The 22,116-nt window shown below is 41.3% G+C and overlaps 1 protein-coding gene across 8 annotated transcripts in view; it reads right to left on the bottom strand.

Moving 5' to 3' along the window:
* Positions 1 to 22,116, bottom strand: part of Slc17a1 (solute carrier family 17 member 1) — a 40,255-nt gene that overhangs the window by 11,854 nt on the left and 6,285 nt on the right. For 6 of the 8 annotated variants that reach the window (XM_037205881.1, XM_037205882.1, XM_037205883.1 and 3 more), the window contains exons 3-11: positions 20,726 to 20,898; positions 19,829 to 20,062; positions 19,661 to 19,748; positions 18,961 to 19,047; positions 16,847 to 16,959; positions 16,587 to 16,748; positions 12,955 to 13,087; positions 12,716 to 12,863; positions 5,093 to 5,183 (exon numbers count right to left, since the gene is read on the bottom strand). In XM_037205881.1, the coding sequence (XP_037061776.1) occupies positions 5,093 to 5,183; positions 12,716 to 12,863; positions 12,955 to 13,087; positions 16,587 to 16,748; positions 16,847 to 16,959; positions 18,961 to 19,047; positions 19,661 to 19,748; positions 19,829 to 20,062; positions 20,726 to 20,898 (1,229 nt within the window). The remainder of the gene's footprint in view (positions 1 to 5,092; positions 5,184 to 12,715; positions 12,864 to 12,954; positions 13,088 to 16,586; positions 16,749 to 16,846; positions 16,960 to 18,960; positions 19,048 to 19,660; positions 19,749 to 19,828; positions 20,063 to 20,725; positions 20,899 to 22,116) is intronic. The other 2 variants (XM_037205885.1, XM_037205886.1) reach the window with 2 other exon arrangements.

Here is a 22,116-nt window from a genome sequence, read left to right on the forward strand (position 1 = left end):
TCTTTTTATAACATGCCAAGGGGAGAGGCAAAAGACCTCCCCCTTGCAAGATCAAAGCACACCGCACAGCCAAGTGTAGACCCTTCCAAACACCTGGTAACCACGCCTGTGGCCAAATCATCTCCTTGTGCAGCCCTGCTGGGTAAAGCAAGCTCAGATTCTCAGACCCTGAGTAGGTTCTCACTAGAAAGCCTCTGTGAACTCCCACAGATAGGTATATAGAGAAAGTGGTTTTTGTTTGTTTGTTTGTTTTTCCGAGACAGGGTTTCTCTGTGTAGCTTTGCGCCTTTCCTGGGACTCACTTGGTAGCCCAGGCTGGCCTCGAACTCACAGAGATCCGCCTGGCTCTGCCTCCCGAGAGCTGGGATTAAAGGCATGCGCCACCACCGCCCGGCGAGAAAGTGTGTTTTTAAATGCAGTTAGCAGATTCTGTGCACTATAACTATTATTTTTAGCCACTCTGTGTACAGTAATTGTTATTTTGCTATGATGCCTCTCATATTATCTCATATTTCCCATGATACAATTAAGAGAAAGCAGTCCAGGTTTTCTTCTTCAAGGCCTTCACAGTGGTGGGTGTGGTGGCACCCGCCTGTGTGTCAGCATTCAGAAGGCAGAGACAGGAGGATAGCTGCAAGTAAGAGACCAGCATGGATGCATAGTGAGTTCCAGGTCAGTCAGGCCTACACAGTGAGGTCCTGTCTCAGATAAAACCCCAAATCCCCTCAGTTAGTCTTAGCCCTTTGTGAACACATGCTAGTTGTATAAAAACATTATCATTTCCCACAAAAATAATCTAAAGTTTTGACCAGCAGATCTTATAACAGAATTTGAAGGCATTTTACAAATTTTCAAGTCTTTTAATATAAGAAAATGGTGTATCTTGCCATTTATGAGATTTTTAAATTTTGTAAAAACTATCTCCTGATTTCTCCACTGGTATGTAAACTATTCATTAAATATATTCTTAAACATATTATTTTATTTTAAGGCTATAAATTATGTACTAAAATTATTTTGTGCTATTTATTCAGATATTTAGAAAATAATTCATACAGACCATTGATTTTTACTATTTATATATTTATACTGTATCAGAAATTATGTCAAATTGTTATCACAGTTTAGCTGTAGAGCCTTCTGATTGTCTTTGAATCGCTTCCCTTTTTCATGAGTATCTTTCATATTTGAACTAGAATACAGTACAAAGCTAATAAGATCATCGCCTCCTTTTCTTGCTCTCAGTGTCAAAGTATAACCATCTCACGTTGCCCTGCCCTGTGCTGTTTTCTGCAGTAACTGCAAGGTGACTCTTACATTCTGATAAGGGATAGCCAACTTCCAGTTCACCCTCACCTATTAGATGTGAGCCCATCTTATTCTAACCTAGAATCGGAACTGCAGTTTCTGTAACCTACGTTCCCCTCTGCTGTGGAAAGCTAGGCTCCACTTCTTTACCTCTGAGCTGTCAGTTTACTCCAGGAAGAGGTCATTCTTAGTGAAAAGGTAGCTAACACGCCAGACTAGTGTCTCTTGAGAATGTTTTCTTTTACATTTGGGTTATTTACTCTGTGTGTATGTGTGTGTCCATGTGTGTGGGTGTCATGACACAAGAGTGGAGATCAGAAGATGGTTTTCAGGGAGTTGGTATTCTCCCTCCACTATTTTTCTTTTATTTTAAAACACATGGATGTGAGGGTGACATGTCACCCATTGATCACCAAGGCTGATTTGGCTGATCTGGCTGGCTAGGTGGGTATTCCCTTCATCCCTCACTGCTCTATGTACTTTTCTCTGGAAGCCGCATGCTTGGTCAAGAGGACAGCCTTCCCTAAAAGAGGAAGACCAGTCTTTGGTCAAGGGTACATGGGTAGCTGTGCCCCCCTGCTGGAACCTGCAAAGAAGCTCTCAGATGTGCATAGATTTTTGCAGTCACTGTTGTTTGGTCTTTGGGTTGAAAGGGTCCACTGTGTGTGACTTTGTCCGTTTACAGTCATTGCACTTGTACATTAACAATTTCTACGTGGCCAATTTCTATAAATTCCCAAGCTGCTTTACAATTACAGGAAATTTCTGGGGACAGTTTCATGGATGGTGTCACCTCTACCTAGATGTATTTTGATTTGCTTCTTTGGGGCTCACTGGGAGGTCTCAGCACTCCCAAAGCACCCCAGTTTGACTTGGTATTTTCTGCCACCCAAATGACACCAGGCAGATTACAAGGACTGGCTATTGATTTCTGATCACCCTTTTCCTCAGATGCAGCCCTTGGAAAGTCCAAATGTTTTGTTTATCAGGGTCTCTATCCTCCATGTACTCTGGAGAGGACCCCTAAAATCAGAAGCCCTTTCACCAACAGAAAAACAAATCCAGTCACTTTGGAACAGCTCTCTGGGCTGCTGCTCCTTGCAGACGTTGCCTGTTACTGTCTCTGCATCTTCAGCGGCTCAAGCTTCACAGAAGATGCGCCTTTCAGTCTTCAGCCTCGATGACTGTTTCCAGTAAGAAAATTGGCCCAAACCGTGCACTCTCCCATTGATGGAAGTAGAGTCCTTAGAGGTTCCTTTTGTTCACACTAAGTCTGATATTTCTATTTTTGATTTGTATGTTGTTGATTACAAGGGGGTAAATTGGATTCCTTGTCATAGGTCATATTTCTTACATCTTCAGTATCTTTGAGGCTCTAATTTTGTGTTTGTTTGTTTGTTGTTTTTTCTCATTTCTTTGAGTGTTTTGAGTTTTTTTTTTTTTTTTTCAATCTTGAGCCATATTTACTAAACCCCCGTGGAGCATGAATTCAGGATGTTTCTCTAGAAAATTTTAATTTGCTCCAGTGGCAGTTAAGGTTCTGAAAAACAATTCTTGGTGTGTGACATTTAGAAGAAACAAGATTTGATGGGACTGGGAAGAGAGCTCAGAGGTTAAGAGCACTAGCTACTTTTCCAGCGGACTGGGATTATCTATTTCCAGCACCTACATGGTGTCTCACAATGGACTTTATCTCCAGTTCTAGAGCAAATGATGCTCTCTTCCAGACTCTGGGGGCACCAGGCACACACATGGCATATATTCAGGAAAAACAACCATTACATAAAATAAAAACAATTAAAAAAAAAGATTTGGGGGAGAAAAGAGATTTGAATGTAGACTTCAAACTCTTGTTGGCTTACTGTTTCACACGCTCGGTGGACATTTTAGTCAATGTTTCTCTTCCCTCACACTGAGCCAAAAGCAGACAAGATTTTTTCCTGGGCAGAGATAACTTTGCAGAGTTTTGAAATCACATTTCCTCACACCTTCCAGAAGTTAGAGGAGCAGTTTGCCCAGCTGACCGTGACTGGAAAGCAGCTCAGGGCATTCAATAGACGCAGTGGGAGAGGAGGGTGTGGTTGGCTCTTATGCTCAGAAAGAGAGCTGATCCTGGTTGCCCTGAATTTCCCTTCTCTCATGAGGCCAGCATTCCTCCTAGGGAGTCTCCATGGCACTGTCTGTGACTTCCGCCTTTATGATACCACAAGTATGTGAAGCAGGATTTGGGGAAGCTCCTCTATGGGAAATGTGGCCACAATGTATGCTGACCACCTCACCCTGGCCCATGCTGTGTGGTGGGTTGAAGAAATCCCCAACATGACTTCTCCATGTCAGAGCTTTTCTCTAAACAAACCAGTTTATGAGCTAGTGAAATTGATAGGGGATGGGGTTGGGGTAGATAAGGACCCTTTTGTATTCTATACTGTAAAGGGTACTTTTGTCTTCCATAAGGTAGAAAGGAACCTGCACGTGCATGTTATCAATAACTTAGAGCACACACAGTGCTAGCATCTGGCTGTTGTAAATTAATGCTTCAGCCCACGTGGAAGGACACAGGGTTCATGTAGGCAGACGCCAGTTAGACTCAGCATTTCAAGAAGGGACTGGCCTCAGGCTCCTAGAGAATGAGGGCGAAGTACAAAGCCCAACACCCAGAGTGGTACAGACATCACAAATCTCAGCAATGTTGCTGACCACCTGACCAGCAGGGCAAGATGGACTTCTAGAATGATTAACTGCTTCCCTTTAAACCAGCTGGCTACAGTTTTCCCTAGGATCTTAACCCGCTGCCTTCTCAACTCACTGTTCGAACATTCCAAATCAAGTGCCACTTAAAGATGCAATTCCTGCCTCTGTTCACAGCTTTCGTGGTGGCAGGGAGCATAAACTTCAGTATTCGGATGCAGAATGAGAGTGGAGTCCTTTCCCACTACACACTTAAGCCATAGGCCCATCCTGGCTCTGCCTTTTTGGATCAATGTTTGTCCAATGATCCACAGCAGCCAGTGGCCCTGTGGTCATTCACCTCCCTGGAATCAATTTTTCTGAATCTCTAAAACGTTCTTTTGCTTGTTTTCTTCAAGATGAGGCATGGATTTTAAAATTGTTGTTACTTGTGTGTCACAGGGATGTGTGCATCTGAAAACGCATGCGCCACAGCCTGGGTGTGGAGGTCAGAGGGAATGTTTGTGGAGTTGGTTCTCTCTCTCCACCATCGTGTGGGTTCCAGGGTTCGAACAAGGGTGTTAGGCTTGTGCTGCACCCCCCTACCACTGCCCCCCCTGAACCATTGTGCTAGCCTGAAGCGTGTGTTTTAAGTAACTTTAAATTGGCAGAGCATTTCAATTGTGTCCAGCAAAAGGATTTTAAATAATTCTGTGACAATTGCAATACAGTGCCTGCCTCAGTAAAAGTGACAGTGCCCCCCCAACCCTTAGTTCCATGTCTTCCTGTTTCTGACTTCCTTTCTGACAAAGCTCGCCTTCGTACTTCCACGACCCTCACTCAGCCAAATCCCGTTTCAAGCTACTGTTCCCTGTTCAAGCCAGAGACCCATTTCCTTTCAAACAACTGAAGAGTCCCCAACACCAGCAGCTGCTACACACCAAGAAAGAATAGATTGTCTGTAGGAGAAAGAATATATTGTCTGCTGACCCAGAAAACCACTCGCTGTTGGCATCACCTCCAACAAGTTTTGTGCATGCGTGTGTATAACTTCCTTTATACAATTAAGAGCAAAAACAAAATTGAAAACAACTATGCATATCTGCATGCTACTTACCTGATTAAGGATCAACCCAGCCATAGTTGAAGAAATTAGGCCTCCAGTCATTCCAAATAAAGATGAAACTGCTTTAATAAGTCCATAATATCTGTACAAAAAGGAAAGAGAACGCGGATGGTAAGTGGTCCAAATGCTTCAGGCAAAGCTACCCCGATCCAATGAGGGCTGAAGGGGGAACTGTGATGCAATGAATACTCATCCCAACTGTTTATGTTCATCAGTCCGGCAGAAAGCACGCACGGCAGCAATGTTCTTGTTCTTCAGTATCAGAAAGGCTGACAGCAGTAGAGAATCTACCACATTATCAAAATGGTCCCATGTTTAGAGGAAAACTCAGCAGTGTTTGAGACTTCCAAGTACAGCCAAGAAACTCAGAGGGTGATATGGGATACTCGTAGGAAGTGGATTGAGACTTAATGATTGAAGGGCTCTCTGTTCGATTACTTGGTCTAATCACACAGACCAGAACCACTGACCCCAAGGATTGCCGTCAAGCCTCTGATGAGGAAGTGAAAAGGCCGTTTGTAAGCAGCTATGATTGGCCAATCCTGGATGTTCATAACAACCTTAGCAGGAAACGAGCAAGAAAAAACGAGGAGGCCATGGAAAGCCATAGACCAAGGAGAAGGCAAGTCCATCAGTCACAAAGAGAGAGCCAGTACTTAGTGGAGACCAGATTGGTTCAGGTTGGGAGCCTTGGCCTTCAGCCCGGCACTAGAGGTTCTGAGTTAGAAGGTCTCTCCTCTCATGGATAGGAAAGTCTTCAGAATCTTTTGTTTTATTTCCTGTGGTCTATACTGTTTCACTTTGCCTTTACATGTTTGATGTGGGAAGAACATAGAGCTTGTCAGTTAACTTACCAGCCCCTGCTCAGGAAAGGGTCGCAGCTGAACCCTCAACACTATAAGGTCACAGATTAGATTTTGACCTCAGTCTTGGGAGAGGTGGATAGTATATCCATTAGGATACTAACCTTTGCCTATTTCTGTTGTGAAGAATACTTAATCCTGTGAGCAGAAAAAGGGATTGGTGGGGGCAGGGACCATTAACTGGCCTCAGTTTCCACAGTTTACCTATTTGCTACAGCAACAGAATCCTTGGATGGAATTGGAGCCAGTTATGACTTTTCTGAGCCCTTGTTACTTCTGTCTTTATGAGCTCCATAAAAATATATATGTGTGTGTGCATATATATATATATATACACACACATATATACATATATACATACATACTTGTATAAGGACAAATACACTAATACACTAACACTATTGAGTTATTTTTGTCATCATAAAAGTTATATTTTGTCTTTTAATCTTAAAATAAATGGAAACACTTGTGTGGGTCCCTCTTGAGCCATGTCTTTTTGGTAAACTGGTATGAACCTGTTGCTCAGGTACATTTATATTCACAGCATCCCTTGCACCTAGCTGCAGCTTCAGAATTAAATTTGGGTTGGCTTTTGGATGAATAGAAACTGTGAGAATTTATTCTTAAAGTCATTTCTTGCTATGGACTTTCTTCTTTTCCTTTCAATGGTAAACATATGCCACTGTAACCAGAGAATGCCTTCTGGGTGAGTACAGTCACGATGAATTAACTGCAGCTTGCTTTATGATGATGCATGTTTGTCAGCTTCAGTTGACTCTTACAGACCATTCAAAATTACATAAACTCAGTCCTTATTGAGTACTGCCTTGCCTATGTCAATCAGTTCAAGTATGTTCATTTGTCCTTCTAATCATCAAAATCATTTCCAACTTTTTGTCTACCTCTTATTGTGGGTGATCTGTTGAGACCTCTAAAAGTCCCTTACTTGTAATTATTGTAATTATTTGAGAGTAGTGCCTGTCTAGTTCAGTCGACACAGCATGAACCTCTTAATTCTTTGAATCTCTTTGTTCATGATGAATATAAATAAAACTGTCTGGGCTGGCCAGGTGGGTCAGTGAGTGAAGGCACTTGCTGTGCAAGCCCGGCAGCCTGAGTTCAACCCCTGGAACCCATATAAAGGACGAAGGAGAAAACTGACTTCACAAAGTTGTCCTGTGACCACCAGATACACACTTGCACACACACACACACACACACACACACACACACACACACACACCTGCATGCACATGCATAATAATGATAAATAAATAAAGGAATATTTTAGTTTGAATAAAAGTAGAAGTCGGATATATTTCTCTTTACCATTATGAAGTACATTTTAAAATTTCTAGCCATGTTTCTTGAACTTAAAGTATATTTTATCTGATATTTTGATAGTAATGCTAGGCTTCTTTTTATTTGGTTGATTTTATAATCCGTTCATTTAATCAGTGTCTCTTCTTGGCAGCAGAGCCATATGTCCTTGTAGATTTAAGTTAACCTGTGCAGGAATTCAGGAAGTTGGACACAGGACTTACACCCTCATAGGCCCAGCATGTGGGGGGCTAAGGCAGAGTTAGGAGTGTTCCTCTGGAATCCATTATACACCCACAAGATGGAGCACCTCTCTGACACCGACCAGGCAGGCTTCACCCATCATCTCACGTCCCTCAGTCCCCTCACAGCGGGGAACAGCCCATGGTTTAAAGTATTTTGTAAGCAAATTAAAAAGAAACATGGCAGTGGGTTTTTCGTGTTACTGATTTAATACTCGAGCATAAAAATGGTGGAATCAAACATGAACAAAATTAAGATGACTGAACTATGGTGCAGTCCACTGTGGGAGGGAAGGAGAATTCAAGAGCACACAATCCACTTACTGATTAAATGGCTGAAACAGTTGACATCGTTGTTGCAGCTGCCTTGAGAAGATGGCATTGCTGTCTAAGAACCTCCAGTACCATCTCTCTTACTGCTCCCCAAAGACATGGTGGCTACTACGGTCCCAGGCCATCTCTGTCTCACTCAATCTTATCCTCCCAAACAGGCTTTCATGAAATCACATCTGCATGACTCTTCTTCATTTCAGACCTTTCTTTGCTGTAAAAAGGACTTTAAGTCCATTGGAGTGATGCAGCTTAGGCCAGATTAGATGTCACCCAGGTCATTACCTGCTTAGATAGCTTACATGCTGCCAGATGCTGATAGACAGCATCACTGAGGACGTGACCGACTGTAGCTAGTCTTGCAGAAAGACATATTTAGGTGTGGATCCTCACTGCCTCCATCCTTTGTTTTCCTACCCTATAAGAGTGGTATTATAGTCATACCAGGGCATGATAGGCACATAAGATATAACTAACATGGTTTCAACAATTCTCGCTCATATAAACCTTCCTCTTTCTCACTAATTAGACTCCTAGCGCTCCACCCGGGGGCCTAGCTGTGGATGTCTGCATCCAGATTCCTCAGTCCTTGGATGGGGTTTCTGGCACAACTATTAGGGTGTTTGGCCATCCCATCACCAGAGTAGGTCAGTCCCGGCTGTCTCTCGGCCATTGCCAGCAGTCTTTAGTGGGGGTATCTTTGTGGATTTCTGTGGGCCTCTTTAGCACTTTGTTTCTTCCTTTTCTCATGTGGTATTCATTTACCATGGTCTCCTATTCCTTGTTCTCCCTCTCTGTTCTTGATCCAGGTGGGATCTTCCGCTCTCTTTCCCTCGACCCTCACCGTTCATTGCTCCCACTCATGTCCAGGCTGTTCATGTAGATCTCATCCATTTCTCCGTCATTGGGTGATCCCCATGTCTTTCTTGGGGTCCTGTTTTACAGGTAGCCTCACTGGTGATGTGAGTAGCAGACCAGGACAAATAGCCAAATGAATGAAAACACATGAACTATGAACCAAAGGCTGAGGGGCCCCCAACTGGATCAGGCCCTCTGAATAGGTGAGACAGTTGATTGGCTTGATCTGTTTGGGAGGCATCTAGGCAGTGGTACCAGGTCCTGGGCTTGCTGCATGAGATAGCTGTTTGAAACCTGGAACTTATACAGGGACTCTTGGCTCAATCTGGGAGGAGGGGACTGGACCTCCCTGGACTGAGTCTATCAGGTCAATCTCAGTCCTGGGGGTGGCCTTGATCTGGAGGTGGTGGGAATGGGGGGTGGGCTGGGGGGAAGGGGAGGGGGGCAGGAAGGGGGAGAACAAGGGAATCTGTGGCTGTTATGTAGAACTGAATAGTATTGTAAAATAAAAGGAAAAAAAGATAATTAACATGATAATTACTTAAGATTTTGCAGGTATTATTTGTGGATATAGTCTTAATCTTTAAGTGAACACATTTTAATTGACTTTCTACACTTGAACTTAGTCAAAAGGCTGAGAAGCAATTGATGTTGCTCATTCTTTATCAAATAATTTTGTGTCTTTCTATAATTCCATGCAATTAGAATACTTGCTGGCATTTTTAAAGGCAAGCCTCAAGACTAAATAAATGAAATGGATACATTTGTTGTTTCTTATGGCCCATACTTTATGTGAACCTGGTGGGCAAGGCTCTTTTCAAATTTATGATAATGATTTTTTTTTTGTTTTACCTCACTAGAGGTCACTGCTTTGGATAATCCTATTAATATTTTGCCTGTGTTCTCCATGGAGTGTTAGCCCCACAGTACAGTGTGAGTGTTGTCTGTTACCTGGCGTGAATTACAGAGCTGTTTCTGTTAGTCACACCAATCTCTCAAAGGACAGACATGATAGTAAAAAGCAGTTTTCATGCTAAGAAAGTATGCACTAAAATCTTCTGTAGGATCCTGCTGTGGTTTATATGTATGTTCTAGAGGTTTGGTTGCCAGGGGCTTGGTTGCTCCCAGCTTTGTTGCTAGGTTGATACTACAGGAGATGATGGAAGGGTGTGACCTGTTGGAAGGTCTTTAGGTTATTGAGGGGATATGCCCTCAAAGGAGATGTAGTCTTTCTGTTCCTGACCCTTCTTTTGTGTCCCAGATGGGAAGATGAGTAGTTTTGCTTCACATGAACTCTTGCCACAATGACCTGCCTCCCTATGGACCCAAAACGATGGAGCTAACTCATAAAGGACTAAAGCCTCCTAAACTATGACTCAAAATTAACCCTTTCTCATTATAAATAGGTTTACTTCAAGTTTTTTTTATAGTAATAGAGAGCTGACTAACACAAATTCCAAACCAGTGGTCATAATTATTTGAACATAAATCTCCTTGGTAATAAATAAGTATAGTTTGTTATGAAATTAACATCTAAACTTGCACATAATAGCAGGAACGATGAAATAGACAGTCCCAATGACATTTGCTACATCCAAAGCACTACTGCACACATTTTATCTATACTGAATTGTTCAGGACTCTTTTATTATTTCATTTTCTCTCTGTGTGTCAGAGACTCTCCCAGGTGGCCTCTGTCTTGCAATCCTCCTTCTTATGCCTCCTGAGTGCCAGGTTACAAATATGTGCCAAACACATGGTTCCTTAATACTCTTAACAACTCACAAGCTAAGCATTCTCCTTTTACTCCAGATCATAGATGAGGATATCAACACAAAGGTTTGTTTGAGGTCAATGGCCATCTAGACCAATAATGCAATAATATGACTTTAAAATAGGCACTTGCCATCTCTGGGCTATTCTCTATAGGTCTATAATAGGTGTACAGTCTATATGTGCAACTATTCACATCATTATTTATATTTGACATACATGATTTTCCCTCAGAACTGTCACTCTTATGCCTGTGAGTGTCATAATATTTGAAATCCTAAGGTGCCCCTGAAATTAGGATTCAATAAAGAAAAAGAAGGTATTTTTAAAAATACCTTTTCTTTTTTGGGCATTTTGAAATAGGGTCTTATATAGCCCAGAGTAACCTGAAATTTTCTAGATAGCTGAGACTGAATTTGAATTCCTGCTTCTTCTGCTTTAACATCCAGAACTGAAATTAGAGTATATACCACCATACCAGAAAGAATGGTATTTTAAAATTATTACTCAATAACAAACTAAGAAAAATTACAATAATTACTTTTAAAAGAACTGGAAAATAAAGTAGTTAAGAATAAATTTAACCAAGGAATGGAATGATCTGTACTTCTAAATCTATAGGGCATTGATGAACTGAAGACATGCAAAGGATCAGAAGAATTAAAACTGGTAAAATATCTATGTTTCTTAAAGTGATCTAAACACTCTATCCATGCCCTGTGAAAATCCAAATGACACTTTTCACAGAAATAGAAAACAAATTATTAAACTGTATATGGCCTCACAAAGATAGGCAATCCCAAGAACAAATAACAAAGTAGGACGTCTCACCCTACTTGCCCTCAAAATATACCTCGAAGGTACAGTAGCCAAAGGGACCTGGGCTGACGACGTCAAAGCAACAAAGCAAAATACAGAGCCAAGAGATAAGCCTAGGTATTTATGGCAGGATTAATTTTTAACAAAGTTGCCGAGAACAGAAAATGGGCAGTAAATAGTATTGAAACCAATGTAAGTCTACCCACAGAAGAAAACAGAATTGTACCTTTCTTTCAGACAATATATAGTGCATCAACCCAAAAGTAACTGAAGGCCTGAAACTATAAAGTCATGACAAAGAAGCACTGTGGGAAACTCCAAGACTTTGGTTGGACAATGATTTTTTTTTTATATGACTGAAAAAAAAAATCACAAGCAACAAAAGCAAAAGGAGAAGAATGGAATTCCTTCAAACTACCACTTTTCTGCAAAGTCAGGGAAACAGTCAGTCGAGTGAAGTAGCATAGGCAACAGGAAATTTGTAAACTACACATTTGATAGAGGATGACTATCAGAAATACGTCAGAAACACAACCTAAATAAACATGGGCAAAGAACCCAAATGGATACTTTTCAAAAAAGACCTCAATTGTCAACAAATATATAAGAAGATTGTTTAACATCACCAATCATCAAAGAAATGCAGATTCAAAACATAGTGAGACATTACCTTGTATGTTAGGATGGCTGTAAAAAAAACGAGAGAGGTGTTGGTAAGAGGTAGAAAACTGAATTAGTGCAGCTACTAGAGAAACAGTATAAAGGAGCCTCACCATATTTCCTAGAGCTATGGCTGCTAAGCACACATTAGAAAGAGACTGAGTCAATATGTTAGACATCTGAAGTGGTATGTTTATTATAACATTACCCACCTAGATAAGACACAGAAAAAGCTAGTGTCCATGCACACAAAATAGAATGCTATTTCCTTTAAAAGAAGAAATCCTTTCATTTTTAACAATATGGATGACCCTGGAAGATATAATGTTGAGCGAAATAAGCAGGTCACAAACAAATGGCACACAATGTCATGGACATGTGGAATATAAAGAAGGTAACTTCATTAGAGTAGAGAATAGAAAGGGTATTATCAGAGTCTAGGGGTGAAAGGAGATGTTTAGGAAGATGCTGACTGAAAGATATAAAATTTCAATGATAAGTTCAAGAGACTTATCAAAAGACAGTGACTGCTTTTGTATTCTTGAAAACAGTTACCATGATAGATTTTAAGCATTTTCATTACAAAAGAAATGAATTCTATTATATATATATATTTATATATATATATTATTACTTAACTCCATTTAATCATCCTACAATGTATACATTTCAAAACATCATGCTGTATACAATAAATGCATGCAATTTTATTTATTAATGCAAAAATAAACATTTTAAGAGAGCCCTACCTGGGAGCAATATCCAAGGCATTGATTAAGCAGCCACCGAAGGAAAAGCTGAGCGTCGAATTGGCAAAAATCAGGAAAATGATGGTGCTGTAGAAGTCGAAGCTCAGGTAGAGCAGGCACATGATGAAGATCACAGGACAGAAAATCCCTGCAGAATGATCCGGACCACACAGTTAAGTGCTTCTGAACACAGAGCCAGAGGACTCCCCAAGCATTCATCTGTCCTGGATGTTCCTTACCTAGTGTGGTGAAGAGTTTCCGGACAGTAACTACGCTGAAAATCTTCCTGGACAGGAAAAAGTCTGACAGCTGACCTGCTACGATACCACAGATGTAGGCAAACAGATAGGAGAGGCTAGACAGCAGCCCATTCTGAGGAGGAAACATTATTCTGAGTATGTATGATGGAGAAACAGTCCTGTATAGTTTTTTTTTTTTTCACTGAAATTCAGTAACTAATGTAAGCTTTGGACTTGAAGATGTGACTCAGTGGTAAAGTTCTTGTCTGGGATGCACAAGGTACTGGATTCAATCCCCAGTCCCATCTAATTAATGAATGAATTAAATGTTTACTTTGATACAAGAAACCATCCATCTACATGCAGCACTAGAGTTGTGTCTGGGAATATGAGTTCCAATGTAAAGAGAAACTTAGTTTTGGGGTTAGTAAGAATTGTCACCATCCTCTATTGTTGTGGAATATTAATTTAAGGTGTATTGCATTCATTTATGCTGTAGAATATTTGTTTAATGAAGCAAAGACATGTTACACTCATTTGATTAAAGAAAATTAACTTGGGGTCAGGAGGCCGAGTCAGCAACTAGCTGACAGGAAGTGGTAGGGAGGAACCACATGTACCTAGGGTTCTTAAGTGGGGGCTGAGCAGAAGGATAACCTGTTTTAGGGGAGCTGCGAGCTAGGAGAGGAGGTTAGCTACTTGCTAGTCAGCCTCTCTGGGTGAGCAGGATTTCACCTCAACCTTTGAATCCTGAATTCTATAGAAGGATAGAGATCTAGATAAAGTTCCCTTCAGCAGCCGTGACAGAGCTGGTGCCCGAGGGGACAGAATTCCTGCCTGACTTTGGCCACTTCACCTGACAGCTGCTGGTAGCTGCAGAGTTGCAATTGCAGATTAGGACCACAGTTGCTTAAGGGGCAGCTGTGAGCCACAGAAATGTGAAGTAGGAATTTAGTTGACTATGGAAAAGCTGTTACTTGGAAAAGTCAGGGACTCTTCCAGAGGATGAAGCCAAAACTCAAGGAGTATTGGTGACATTGGCTCTTGAATATATTAACTATAGCCTGCAGTGGATTTCTTGTGTGCTATTGTAGCCTTCCCATTTGATTCTTTCCCCGAGAACTTCTAACTGTGGTTGATCATTTGCTGGGCACGACTTGGCTTATACTATTGGGTTATTTTGGATAATATTCCCCAGCTGTGTTTATTCTTCATTAGCAAACATCTGGCCAGGGCCATCTCTGGACAAAAGTATTTCATCGGAGATACTTCTCCTACATCCAAGGACAGAGTGCAGGTAGATAAGCATTAGCTCATCTCACTTACAGGTAAAAGAAAATAACCACTGACAATTAAATCCTTAACTCCTTACCTTCACCCCAGTTTATTAACACAAGACTCTAATTTAAGAGATTTACTACTTACTATTCTGAGATGGTGTTTGGACATCTACTAGTTACACATAAAGGTAATTATTCCTGCTGTCCCAAGGAGACTGTCAACAAGGCCAGGCGGATGATGGGTGCCAAGCTTTGTTTCTTGTGCAAATCAAGCTTTAATCCTCCCTCTTTTATCTCAACCCAGGTGTTATTTCTATTTCTAAAGACTCCCCCTTAGCAATTAACTCAGAGCAAAAGTGCTTTTACTAACTGAATACTACACATTGTGACACATTTTGCCTAGCAACCAAGTAAACTCCCCCCCACACACACACCAGAAAGTGGCACAGCCAAGAAAGCTGGGACAAAAATGGCACCAAGGGGGGAAAAAGGCAGTTTCACTTTACTAGTGACTTACTGACATATAGTCTCCTAACATTTTACCTAACCACTTCTAAGAATATAGTCTGAGCACATAAATTCCTTTTTAGAATCCCCTAATTGATATCAGCCCTTAGTTGACCTTACCAGAGAACTCCCATTAGTCACTCCCTTTTTTGGGTTGTAGAAGAAAGCCTTATTAACTGTGGGGTGTTTACCCACCACCCCCACAGTTCCCCAGAGTTTTCTTGAGTGCGAGCAGCAGGAAATATTAGATAGAAGGATTTATAGTGGAGAATCTTGCGGAGATAAACAGATAGAAAATAAAGGATAGCCTCGAGAGGGCCTGGAACCTATTCCAATGGGCCCTGTTTCTGCCCCAGGGTTTTTATAAAGACGCCAAGGGGTGGAGCAAAAGACCTCCTCCCCCAGCACAACCAAGTGCAGACCATCTCAGACACCTGCACTCAAGCCCGTGGTCCTAATCATCCTCTATTCGGACCTGCTGGGTAAAGCCATGAGGAACCCGAGAACGGGCTCCCACAGTAAACTCTTATCTGCCTTTATGACCCTGAAAGAATTCAATCCTTGTGACCTTTCCTTGGCCAGAGAATTGCTGATTGTGGGTGTATGTAAACTGGAAACTTCAGAGACTTGAGGAAGAATGAAGATGGAAAGAACTAAGATAGAACAATGAGAGAACAGCGGAAGAAAGGACAGAGAGGAGCTAAGTATGAGATCGGAAAAGAAGCTGTGTAGAGGGAATTGACTTAGAAGAATAAGTGAATGGATTAAGAGCACAGTGTGTTTAGATCCTCAGCTGGTTGTTAGATTCTTTCATGTACCCTGGGAAAAGACTGTACAGGGATGGACCCCTATAGTCTTTGATAAGGGACAGCTACTGAGTTGAATTTAATGAAAAACAACAGTCTATAGATTTTCGTTTTTAGTGTCATGGGATCTGGAAAACTGCAAGAGAAGACTGCTGAGAACAGGAAGTGTCGGCCCTGAGGAAAATGATGGAGGACAGAGATGATATTGATAATTGATGACAGACAATTGCATGTTTGCCCTAACTGGCCATGGTTAACTCTAGGAATGACTCCATGGTTTCATTAAGATAAGGCTGAATCAGTGAGAACCTGTGTGACCAGAACATTATGCTGGCCGCTAGCTCGAGGCAGGAAGTACACCAGAGAACATTCCAAAGTTGGGAGCCGAGACTCCATAATGGAGTCTTTTCTGGTTACTTTGGTATCAAATGATAAGTACTTCTAAGCACAATTGACTCCCAATGTCAGATGAGCAATGGGAACCCTTTAAGAGTAAGACCCAAAGCCCAGGGGTTGTAGCTTTATTCCAAGACAGTAGGTTGACAACAGCTAGGCACAATGACAGACAGAGGTGGGCTCAGTATCTTTCACATTAGGACTCCATTCCCTACAGAGAATGGTACTGTCAAGCTATTTTCAATTTTTCTGAGATAAAAATCTCACACTGTGGCCCAAGTTAGTCTCAATGTTAGAGCAATCTGCCTGGTTCAGGTTTCTAAGTGCTGAGATGGCAGGCAGGCATTTACCACAATACTAACTTGTAACATTCTTAAGTAACATACTACGACATATTGAGAGGAGCTGGGGGACTGTGTGGAAATGTGGCTGCATGTGTGTTGATGGTAGAATTCCAGACACTGTATTTATCCCAACACCCTTTGTCTGGTCAGAATTCACATATAGGAAACCATGCATCTCCAGATAAGGAGAAATAGTTAGTGTATGAGGCAGGCAAAGGCTGAGTCTATGGTCACAAAACACAGAGAGATAAAGAGAGAGTCCTTTATAAGTTAAAGGTGAGAATAGGTAGTACACTTACCTCTCTAATATTAACATGAAGCACTGTGCTAATAAATGTTGGCGTATATGTAACCAGGAAGCTGTTGCACCATATGAAAGCAAAGCTATTGACGATAATAGCCCAGAGTGGAAGAGACTTAAGCATAGCTTTGATTGGCAGAGATTGTCTGGGCAAGTCTACCTGGAAAAGAAATCAAGAATCATTCTGAGTGAGGATCAGCTGGAATGTCTTGTTTGGAGCAAAATCTAGGAGCTATCTAAAAGAGCTAGGTGTTTTACCTGCTGAGAGGATGTGATGTAGTCCTTCTCACTGGTGCTCATATACGGGTGGTCCTTGGGGTCATCATAGAACAGAAGGAACCAGGAAAGACTCAGAACACAGCCAATGATACCTATCAGAGAATCACACATCACAAGGAAGTTCTACCTGGAGTTCTGGATTGAGCCCACTTCAGAGCACCAGTCTGAGAATCTAAGTGATCTCTTTCTTCTCCAAAACCCTCTGAGGCTCACACTTTGAAAGTGTTCTTTGTAACCACAGCTGGTCCTTGCTGTGGAGTGAATTTTACTGAAATGCTGGTGTCGGTGAGCACTTGTTCTGTCCTGATCCAGTGAGTCCATCCACTCATTTAGGGCTCCCTAATGTTGGCCCTTTATGTTCTCAGATTTGTAATGCTCCCTACCTCCAGAGCATGCCCTACTGACTTTTCACAGAGCTAGACAGCAGTACACTTTGAACCATCACTGCAAGGGTAGATGTGCTTCCAAGTTCTGACTCTGACTTTGGCCCACTATGGGAATTAGGCATTTTCTGTAGCCTTCTGACACCGACTTAGCCAAAGATGGCTTGAATAAATATCAACAGGCCCTCCATCCCTGTACTTTCCTGTTGAATTTGGCCATTAGAAAGCCTGAGAAGGGATGAGAGGGAGAGAGGGAGTGAGAGCAGAGTATCTTTTCAAACCTATGACATCTCCTCCTAGAGTTACCTCCTTATATGCCTTTTTTTAATGACTAAACAGGAGTATGCTTCAGGCATCCAGTCTATGGGACTTTTTGATTGGTTCTGATAACTCTGACTCATTTGCTGTCTTGGGGTAGGGGTTAGGGGTAGAGTGGTAGATCTTGTAACCTAACTTTACATTATGACATTGTCCCTATAATTCTACAATCTGTCTTTCAAAGTAATTGCTTGGTAAATATGATGATTTGAATAAGAGTGGCCCCCATAGGCTCATATGTTTGAATGTTTGATCCTCAGTTGGTAGAACTGTTTGGGAAGGATTAGAAGGTGTGGCCTTGTTGAAGAAGATGTATTCCTTTTGTGATTTCAAAAGCCCACACCAGTTAACGCTCCCCCCACCTCTCTCTCTCTCTCTCTCTCTCTCTCTCTCTCTCTCTCTCTCTCTCTCTCTCTCTCTCTCTCTCTTTCTCTGCCTCATATAAGTTCTCAGCTACTGATCCAGAGCCATGCCTGCCTGCCTGTTGCCCTGCTCCCCACTGTGATGGTCATGAACTTACCCTCTTGAACTGTAAGCAAGCCCCAAAATTAAATGCTTTTTAAATAAGTTGCCTTGGTCATGATGTCTTATCACAGCAATAGAAAAGTTAAGAAGTCAGTAAATAAATCTCAAGTTTGCTGTAATTGTGACTTTGACCAATGTGACTTGAGTAGGAAGTAGGAAGTCCTAAGAGGCTTTTGTGTTGAATACTTGGTCCCCAGCTGGTGGCACAGCAGTGAAAGGTTGTGGAGTCTTCGGGAAACGGAGGGACTTTTACTGGAGGAAGTTAGTCTGTGGGGGCAGACACCACAGCTTGAATCCAGAGGTGACTCTATAATTCACTTGGTAACATCTGTTCTTTATTCTGCTTACTTACTCCAATTTGTGCAGTGCATTTTTTCCCTGAAGATGTTGCTATGTTTGGTTATGGCCTAGCACTACAGGTATGTAGTATATATAACACCCTTATCATATGACCTCTCAGAAATCAGTATAGGTAACTATTATGATAGTCTGTTCCCCCAGAGAGTTTTTTTACGTAATATATACCAAACCATAACATGTAGTTGTGTAAACTGGGTAGGAAATCACGAACTTCATTTCTGATCATCATCCTGCTGAATGCTGATTTCTCTTTCCCTTAGTGAAGACTGTGGGTTGTTTGTTATTATTATTATTATTGTTATTATTATTATTATTATTTTACATCCCAACCACAGTTTCCCCTCCCTCCTTTCCTCCCAGTCCCTCTCCCCAACTCCCTTCTGCCTACAGGTTTTTTTTTTTTTTAATAGGGATTTCATATAAATTGTTATGTTATATTAAATTTAGATTTTTTTGTGTATTCTTAAATTTTGATGCCTTACTGAGGTTTTATAAAAAGAGACTCACCAAAAATGTAGAAAACCATGGGCCAGCCCAGGAGATCACAGATGAATCCACTCACAAGCAGAACAATAAATGGTCCCATTGAAAACCCTAATCAAAGGGCACAGAGGACACCCCTGTTAACTTAACAAAGGCACCTAGAAATGCAGCTAATAAACCTCTGTGTCGTAATGAACAATCTCCTTGAAAGAAGTTTGTGTTTCCAATGCTCAGGAGGAACAGAGAAAGTCTTTTTTCTTCTCTCCTTTCTGTTGTTTAAGACAAGGACACCTCTTTTTTATTCCAAAACAACTTGTGTGTGTGTGTGCCCATGTGCATTCATTTGGAGGCCAGAGGTTGAAGTCCAGGGTTTTCTTCTCTTTGTATACTCTCTGTATTGAGACAAGGTTTTTCAATGGACTCAGAACTCACTGTTTCAGTGGGGCTGCCTGGCCAGTGAGCCATCGGCTCTGCCCCCACTGTGCTGAGGTGACAGATGTGTGCTGCCATGCCTGCTACTTCACATGGGTGCCAGGGTCCTCACGCTTGTGTGACAAAAACTTTATCCACTAAGCCTTCTCAACCCTAATTAAAGCAAGAATATTGCAGGGGATGTTTCTGAAGCCCCTAGCAATTCAAACCTCACATTTTCAATGACTCTCAGAAAGACTTTGACACAAGGAGGTGAAAACGGGACTTCACTATTCTTGGCTTAAGTACTTACCTGATAGAGTCATTGAGGTAAGTCGGCCTCGTTCCAAGGGAGGTGCCCATTTGACCCATATTCCATGCTGGCCCGTTGACACTGTCCCCTGAAATGGAAAGATAAAGATTTTTGAACTCTAATACTCTGCATCCAAGCTCTATGTCTGTTTTAACCACGTCTTAATACCTGGGCTATTCCCTGGAGTACTCGACACACAATAACTAAGGTTGCTCCAACTTGTGCCGCTGGTGGGATGAGCAGGGACAACACAGAGCTGAGGAGCAATGAAGACCCAATTATTCTCTTCATTGGGTATATTCCAGATAGGTACCCAACAGGAATTTGAGCTGTGATTATACCAAACAAGACAGAACTGAGAATAAGTCCTTGGATATCAAGACTCCAGGAATACACAGGGTTCTAAAAGAAAGAAAGGGGAGACATGTCTAAGGACTTGGCACTGGAGATATAATCTGGTGTTCATGGGTTCCAGGAATGTGGTCTTCCCGTTCAGTCTGTGTAAAGTAGCCCCCCCTTCTAAAATTTGTTTTTGTCTCAAAAAAAAAAAAAACTTTATTATCTTATAATGTCATTTAGCATGTGTATGTACATTTTGTCACTGATATTTTCAATTATAGGTTATTATATATTTTCAATTATCCCTTATCTGAAATGCTTGGAACCAGAAAGGTTTCAAATCATTTTGGATATTGGAGATATTGGCAGCAGAGGTGAGACACCTGGTTGTATTGCACTCATATTTAGGAAGAAGAAGAGATGAATGCTCATGGCATCAGGGGTAAGATACCTGGCTGCTTTGCACCCACAGTTAGGAAGAAGAAAGAGATGAATGCTGATGCTCAGGACCTCTGGAACAATAGCTATCTTAGCAGCAGAGCCATCTCTCCAACTTTTGAGCTGTCTTTTAATCACAGAATATGCTTGTTTAGATCCTTACTCATAGGCTGCAACTTGAACTTTATTTTCTAATTGTTATTATTATTTTGTCAATAATATATGGCCTCTGTAGAAACTAGCTAACAAGATAAAGTCTTAAACGTGTACTTTATACTTTCAATATACCTTTAGATCATCTAGCGTCTCCAATGTAGATCCATTAGGTAAATGAGGTGGCTCTGTGCTGTTCACCATGGCTACCATGGTGAGGTTCAAGCATACTCTCTGGGCCATGATGACAATATTACAGAAGTGCAAAAAGATAGCCAGTCCATATCGAAAGGAACAGAAACCTGGAACTGGGAAGTAGAGAAGGACATCGCAATTAGTAACACCGTTAGAGTCAAAAGTCAGGCGTTAGGAACTCTAGATGTCTTAGATAGTAAATTATAATTTTATTGTAAAAACATCCTTCTAGAAATTACCATATAATAGGAAGATGTGGGACTGATGTAATAATCCCTATTGCCTTAAGACATAGTTTCAATTAGAATGTCCTGGAATGTTAATCCAGTTTGCAAATGCTTTGGTGCATGTCTATTTTAAAGGAACCTTTGACAAATACCTTTGGTTTTCATTGGAAGTAAGTCCCTTTAGTGATATCAGTGGTATTTTCTCTCGAAACTGCTTTAATCTTCAAACTGAATGACGATTGTGGTTGAAAAACTCATATTTTCGCATTGTGAATTTTTTTTTCTCAAGAGAATAAACTTACTGAGAAAGTATCAAGCTGTGGTAAAGAATGTAGTATTGGTATAAAACCAAATATGTTCATCAGTGGGAGAAAGCAGGAATTCCAGAAATATATGTGCATCTATGATTAAGTGGTGTGTGTGTGTGTGTGTGTGTGTGTGTGTGTGTGTGTGTGTGTGTGTTTTGCACATCTGTATACATGTTCACATTGGGGGAAAGTGGTTGTGCATAAGTGGAGTCCAGAGATCAATGCTGAGCATCTCCCCCTATTGCTCTCCACCTTATCTCCCTTAGTTTTCGAGGGAGCATCTCTCATGGAACCTGGACAACTCTGATTAGGCTAGACTGTCTGGCTAACAGACCACAGGAAGCCTCCTCTATCATCTCTCCAGCACCAAGATGACAAGCACATAGCACCACATTTAGCCTTTCATATAGGTGCTGGGGTCTACAGGGGTCTGCACTTGGGTCATCGTGCTAGTGTTGCTAATGCTTTCCTGATGAATCCATCACCCAGCTTCTAAACACTTTGGGCAAATGTAATTCAATGAAGGAAAATAATGTCTGCTTTCAAGAATAGCATTTTTCCCAAGAAAAATTAATACATGCTCACAAAAAAGATTTGTAGAAAGTGTTTGAATCAATTTTATTCAAAATAAAAGAATGTTTAGAAAGAATGTGCATACTGCATTTACTAATATAAAGCATACTCATCAGAATTAAAAAGGAAGCAGGCATTGAAAGACTCAGCCGTCTGGATTCATCTCAACAAAACATGCTAGGCTAAAGAACTTGTCACCAAAGGCTGTCTTCTGTGGCAGTCT

Source organism: Peromyscus leucopus, chromosome 5 (assembly GCF_004664715.2).
Source record: "Peromyscus leucopus breed LL Stock chromosome 5, UCI_PerLeu_2.1, whole genome shotgun sequence".
NCBI classification, from domain to species: domain Eukaryota; kingdom Metazoa; phylum Chordata; class Mammalia; order Rodentia; family Cricetidae; genus Peromyscus; species Peromyscus leucopus.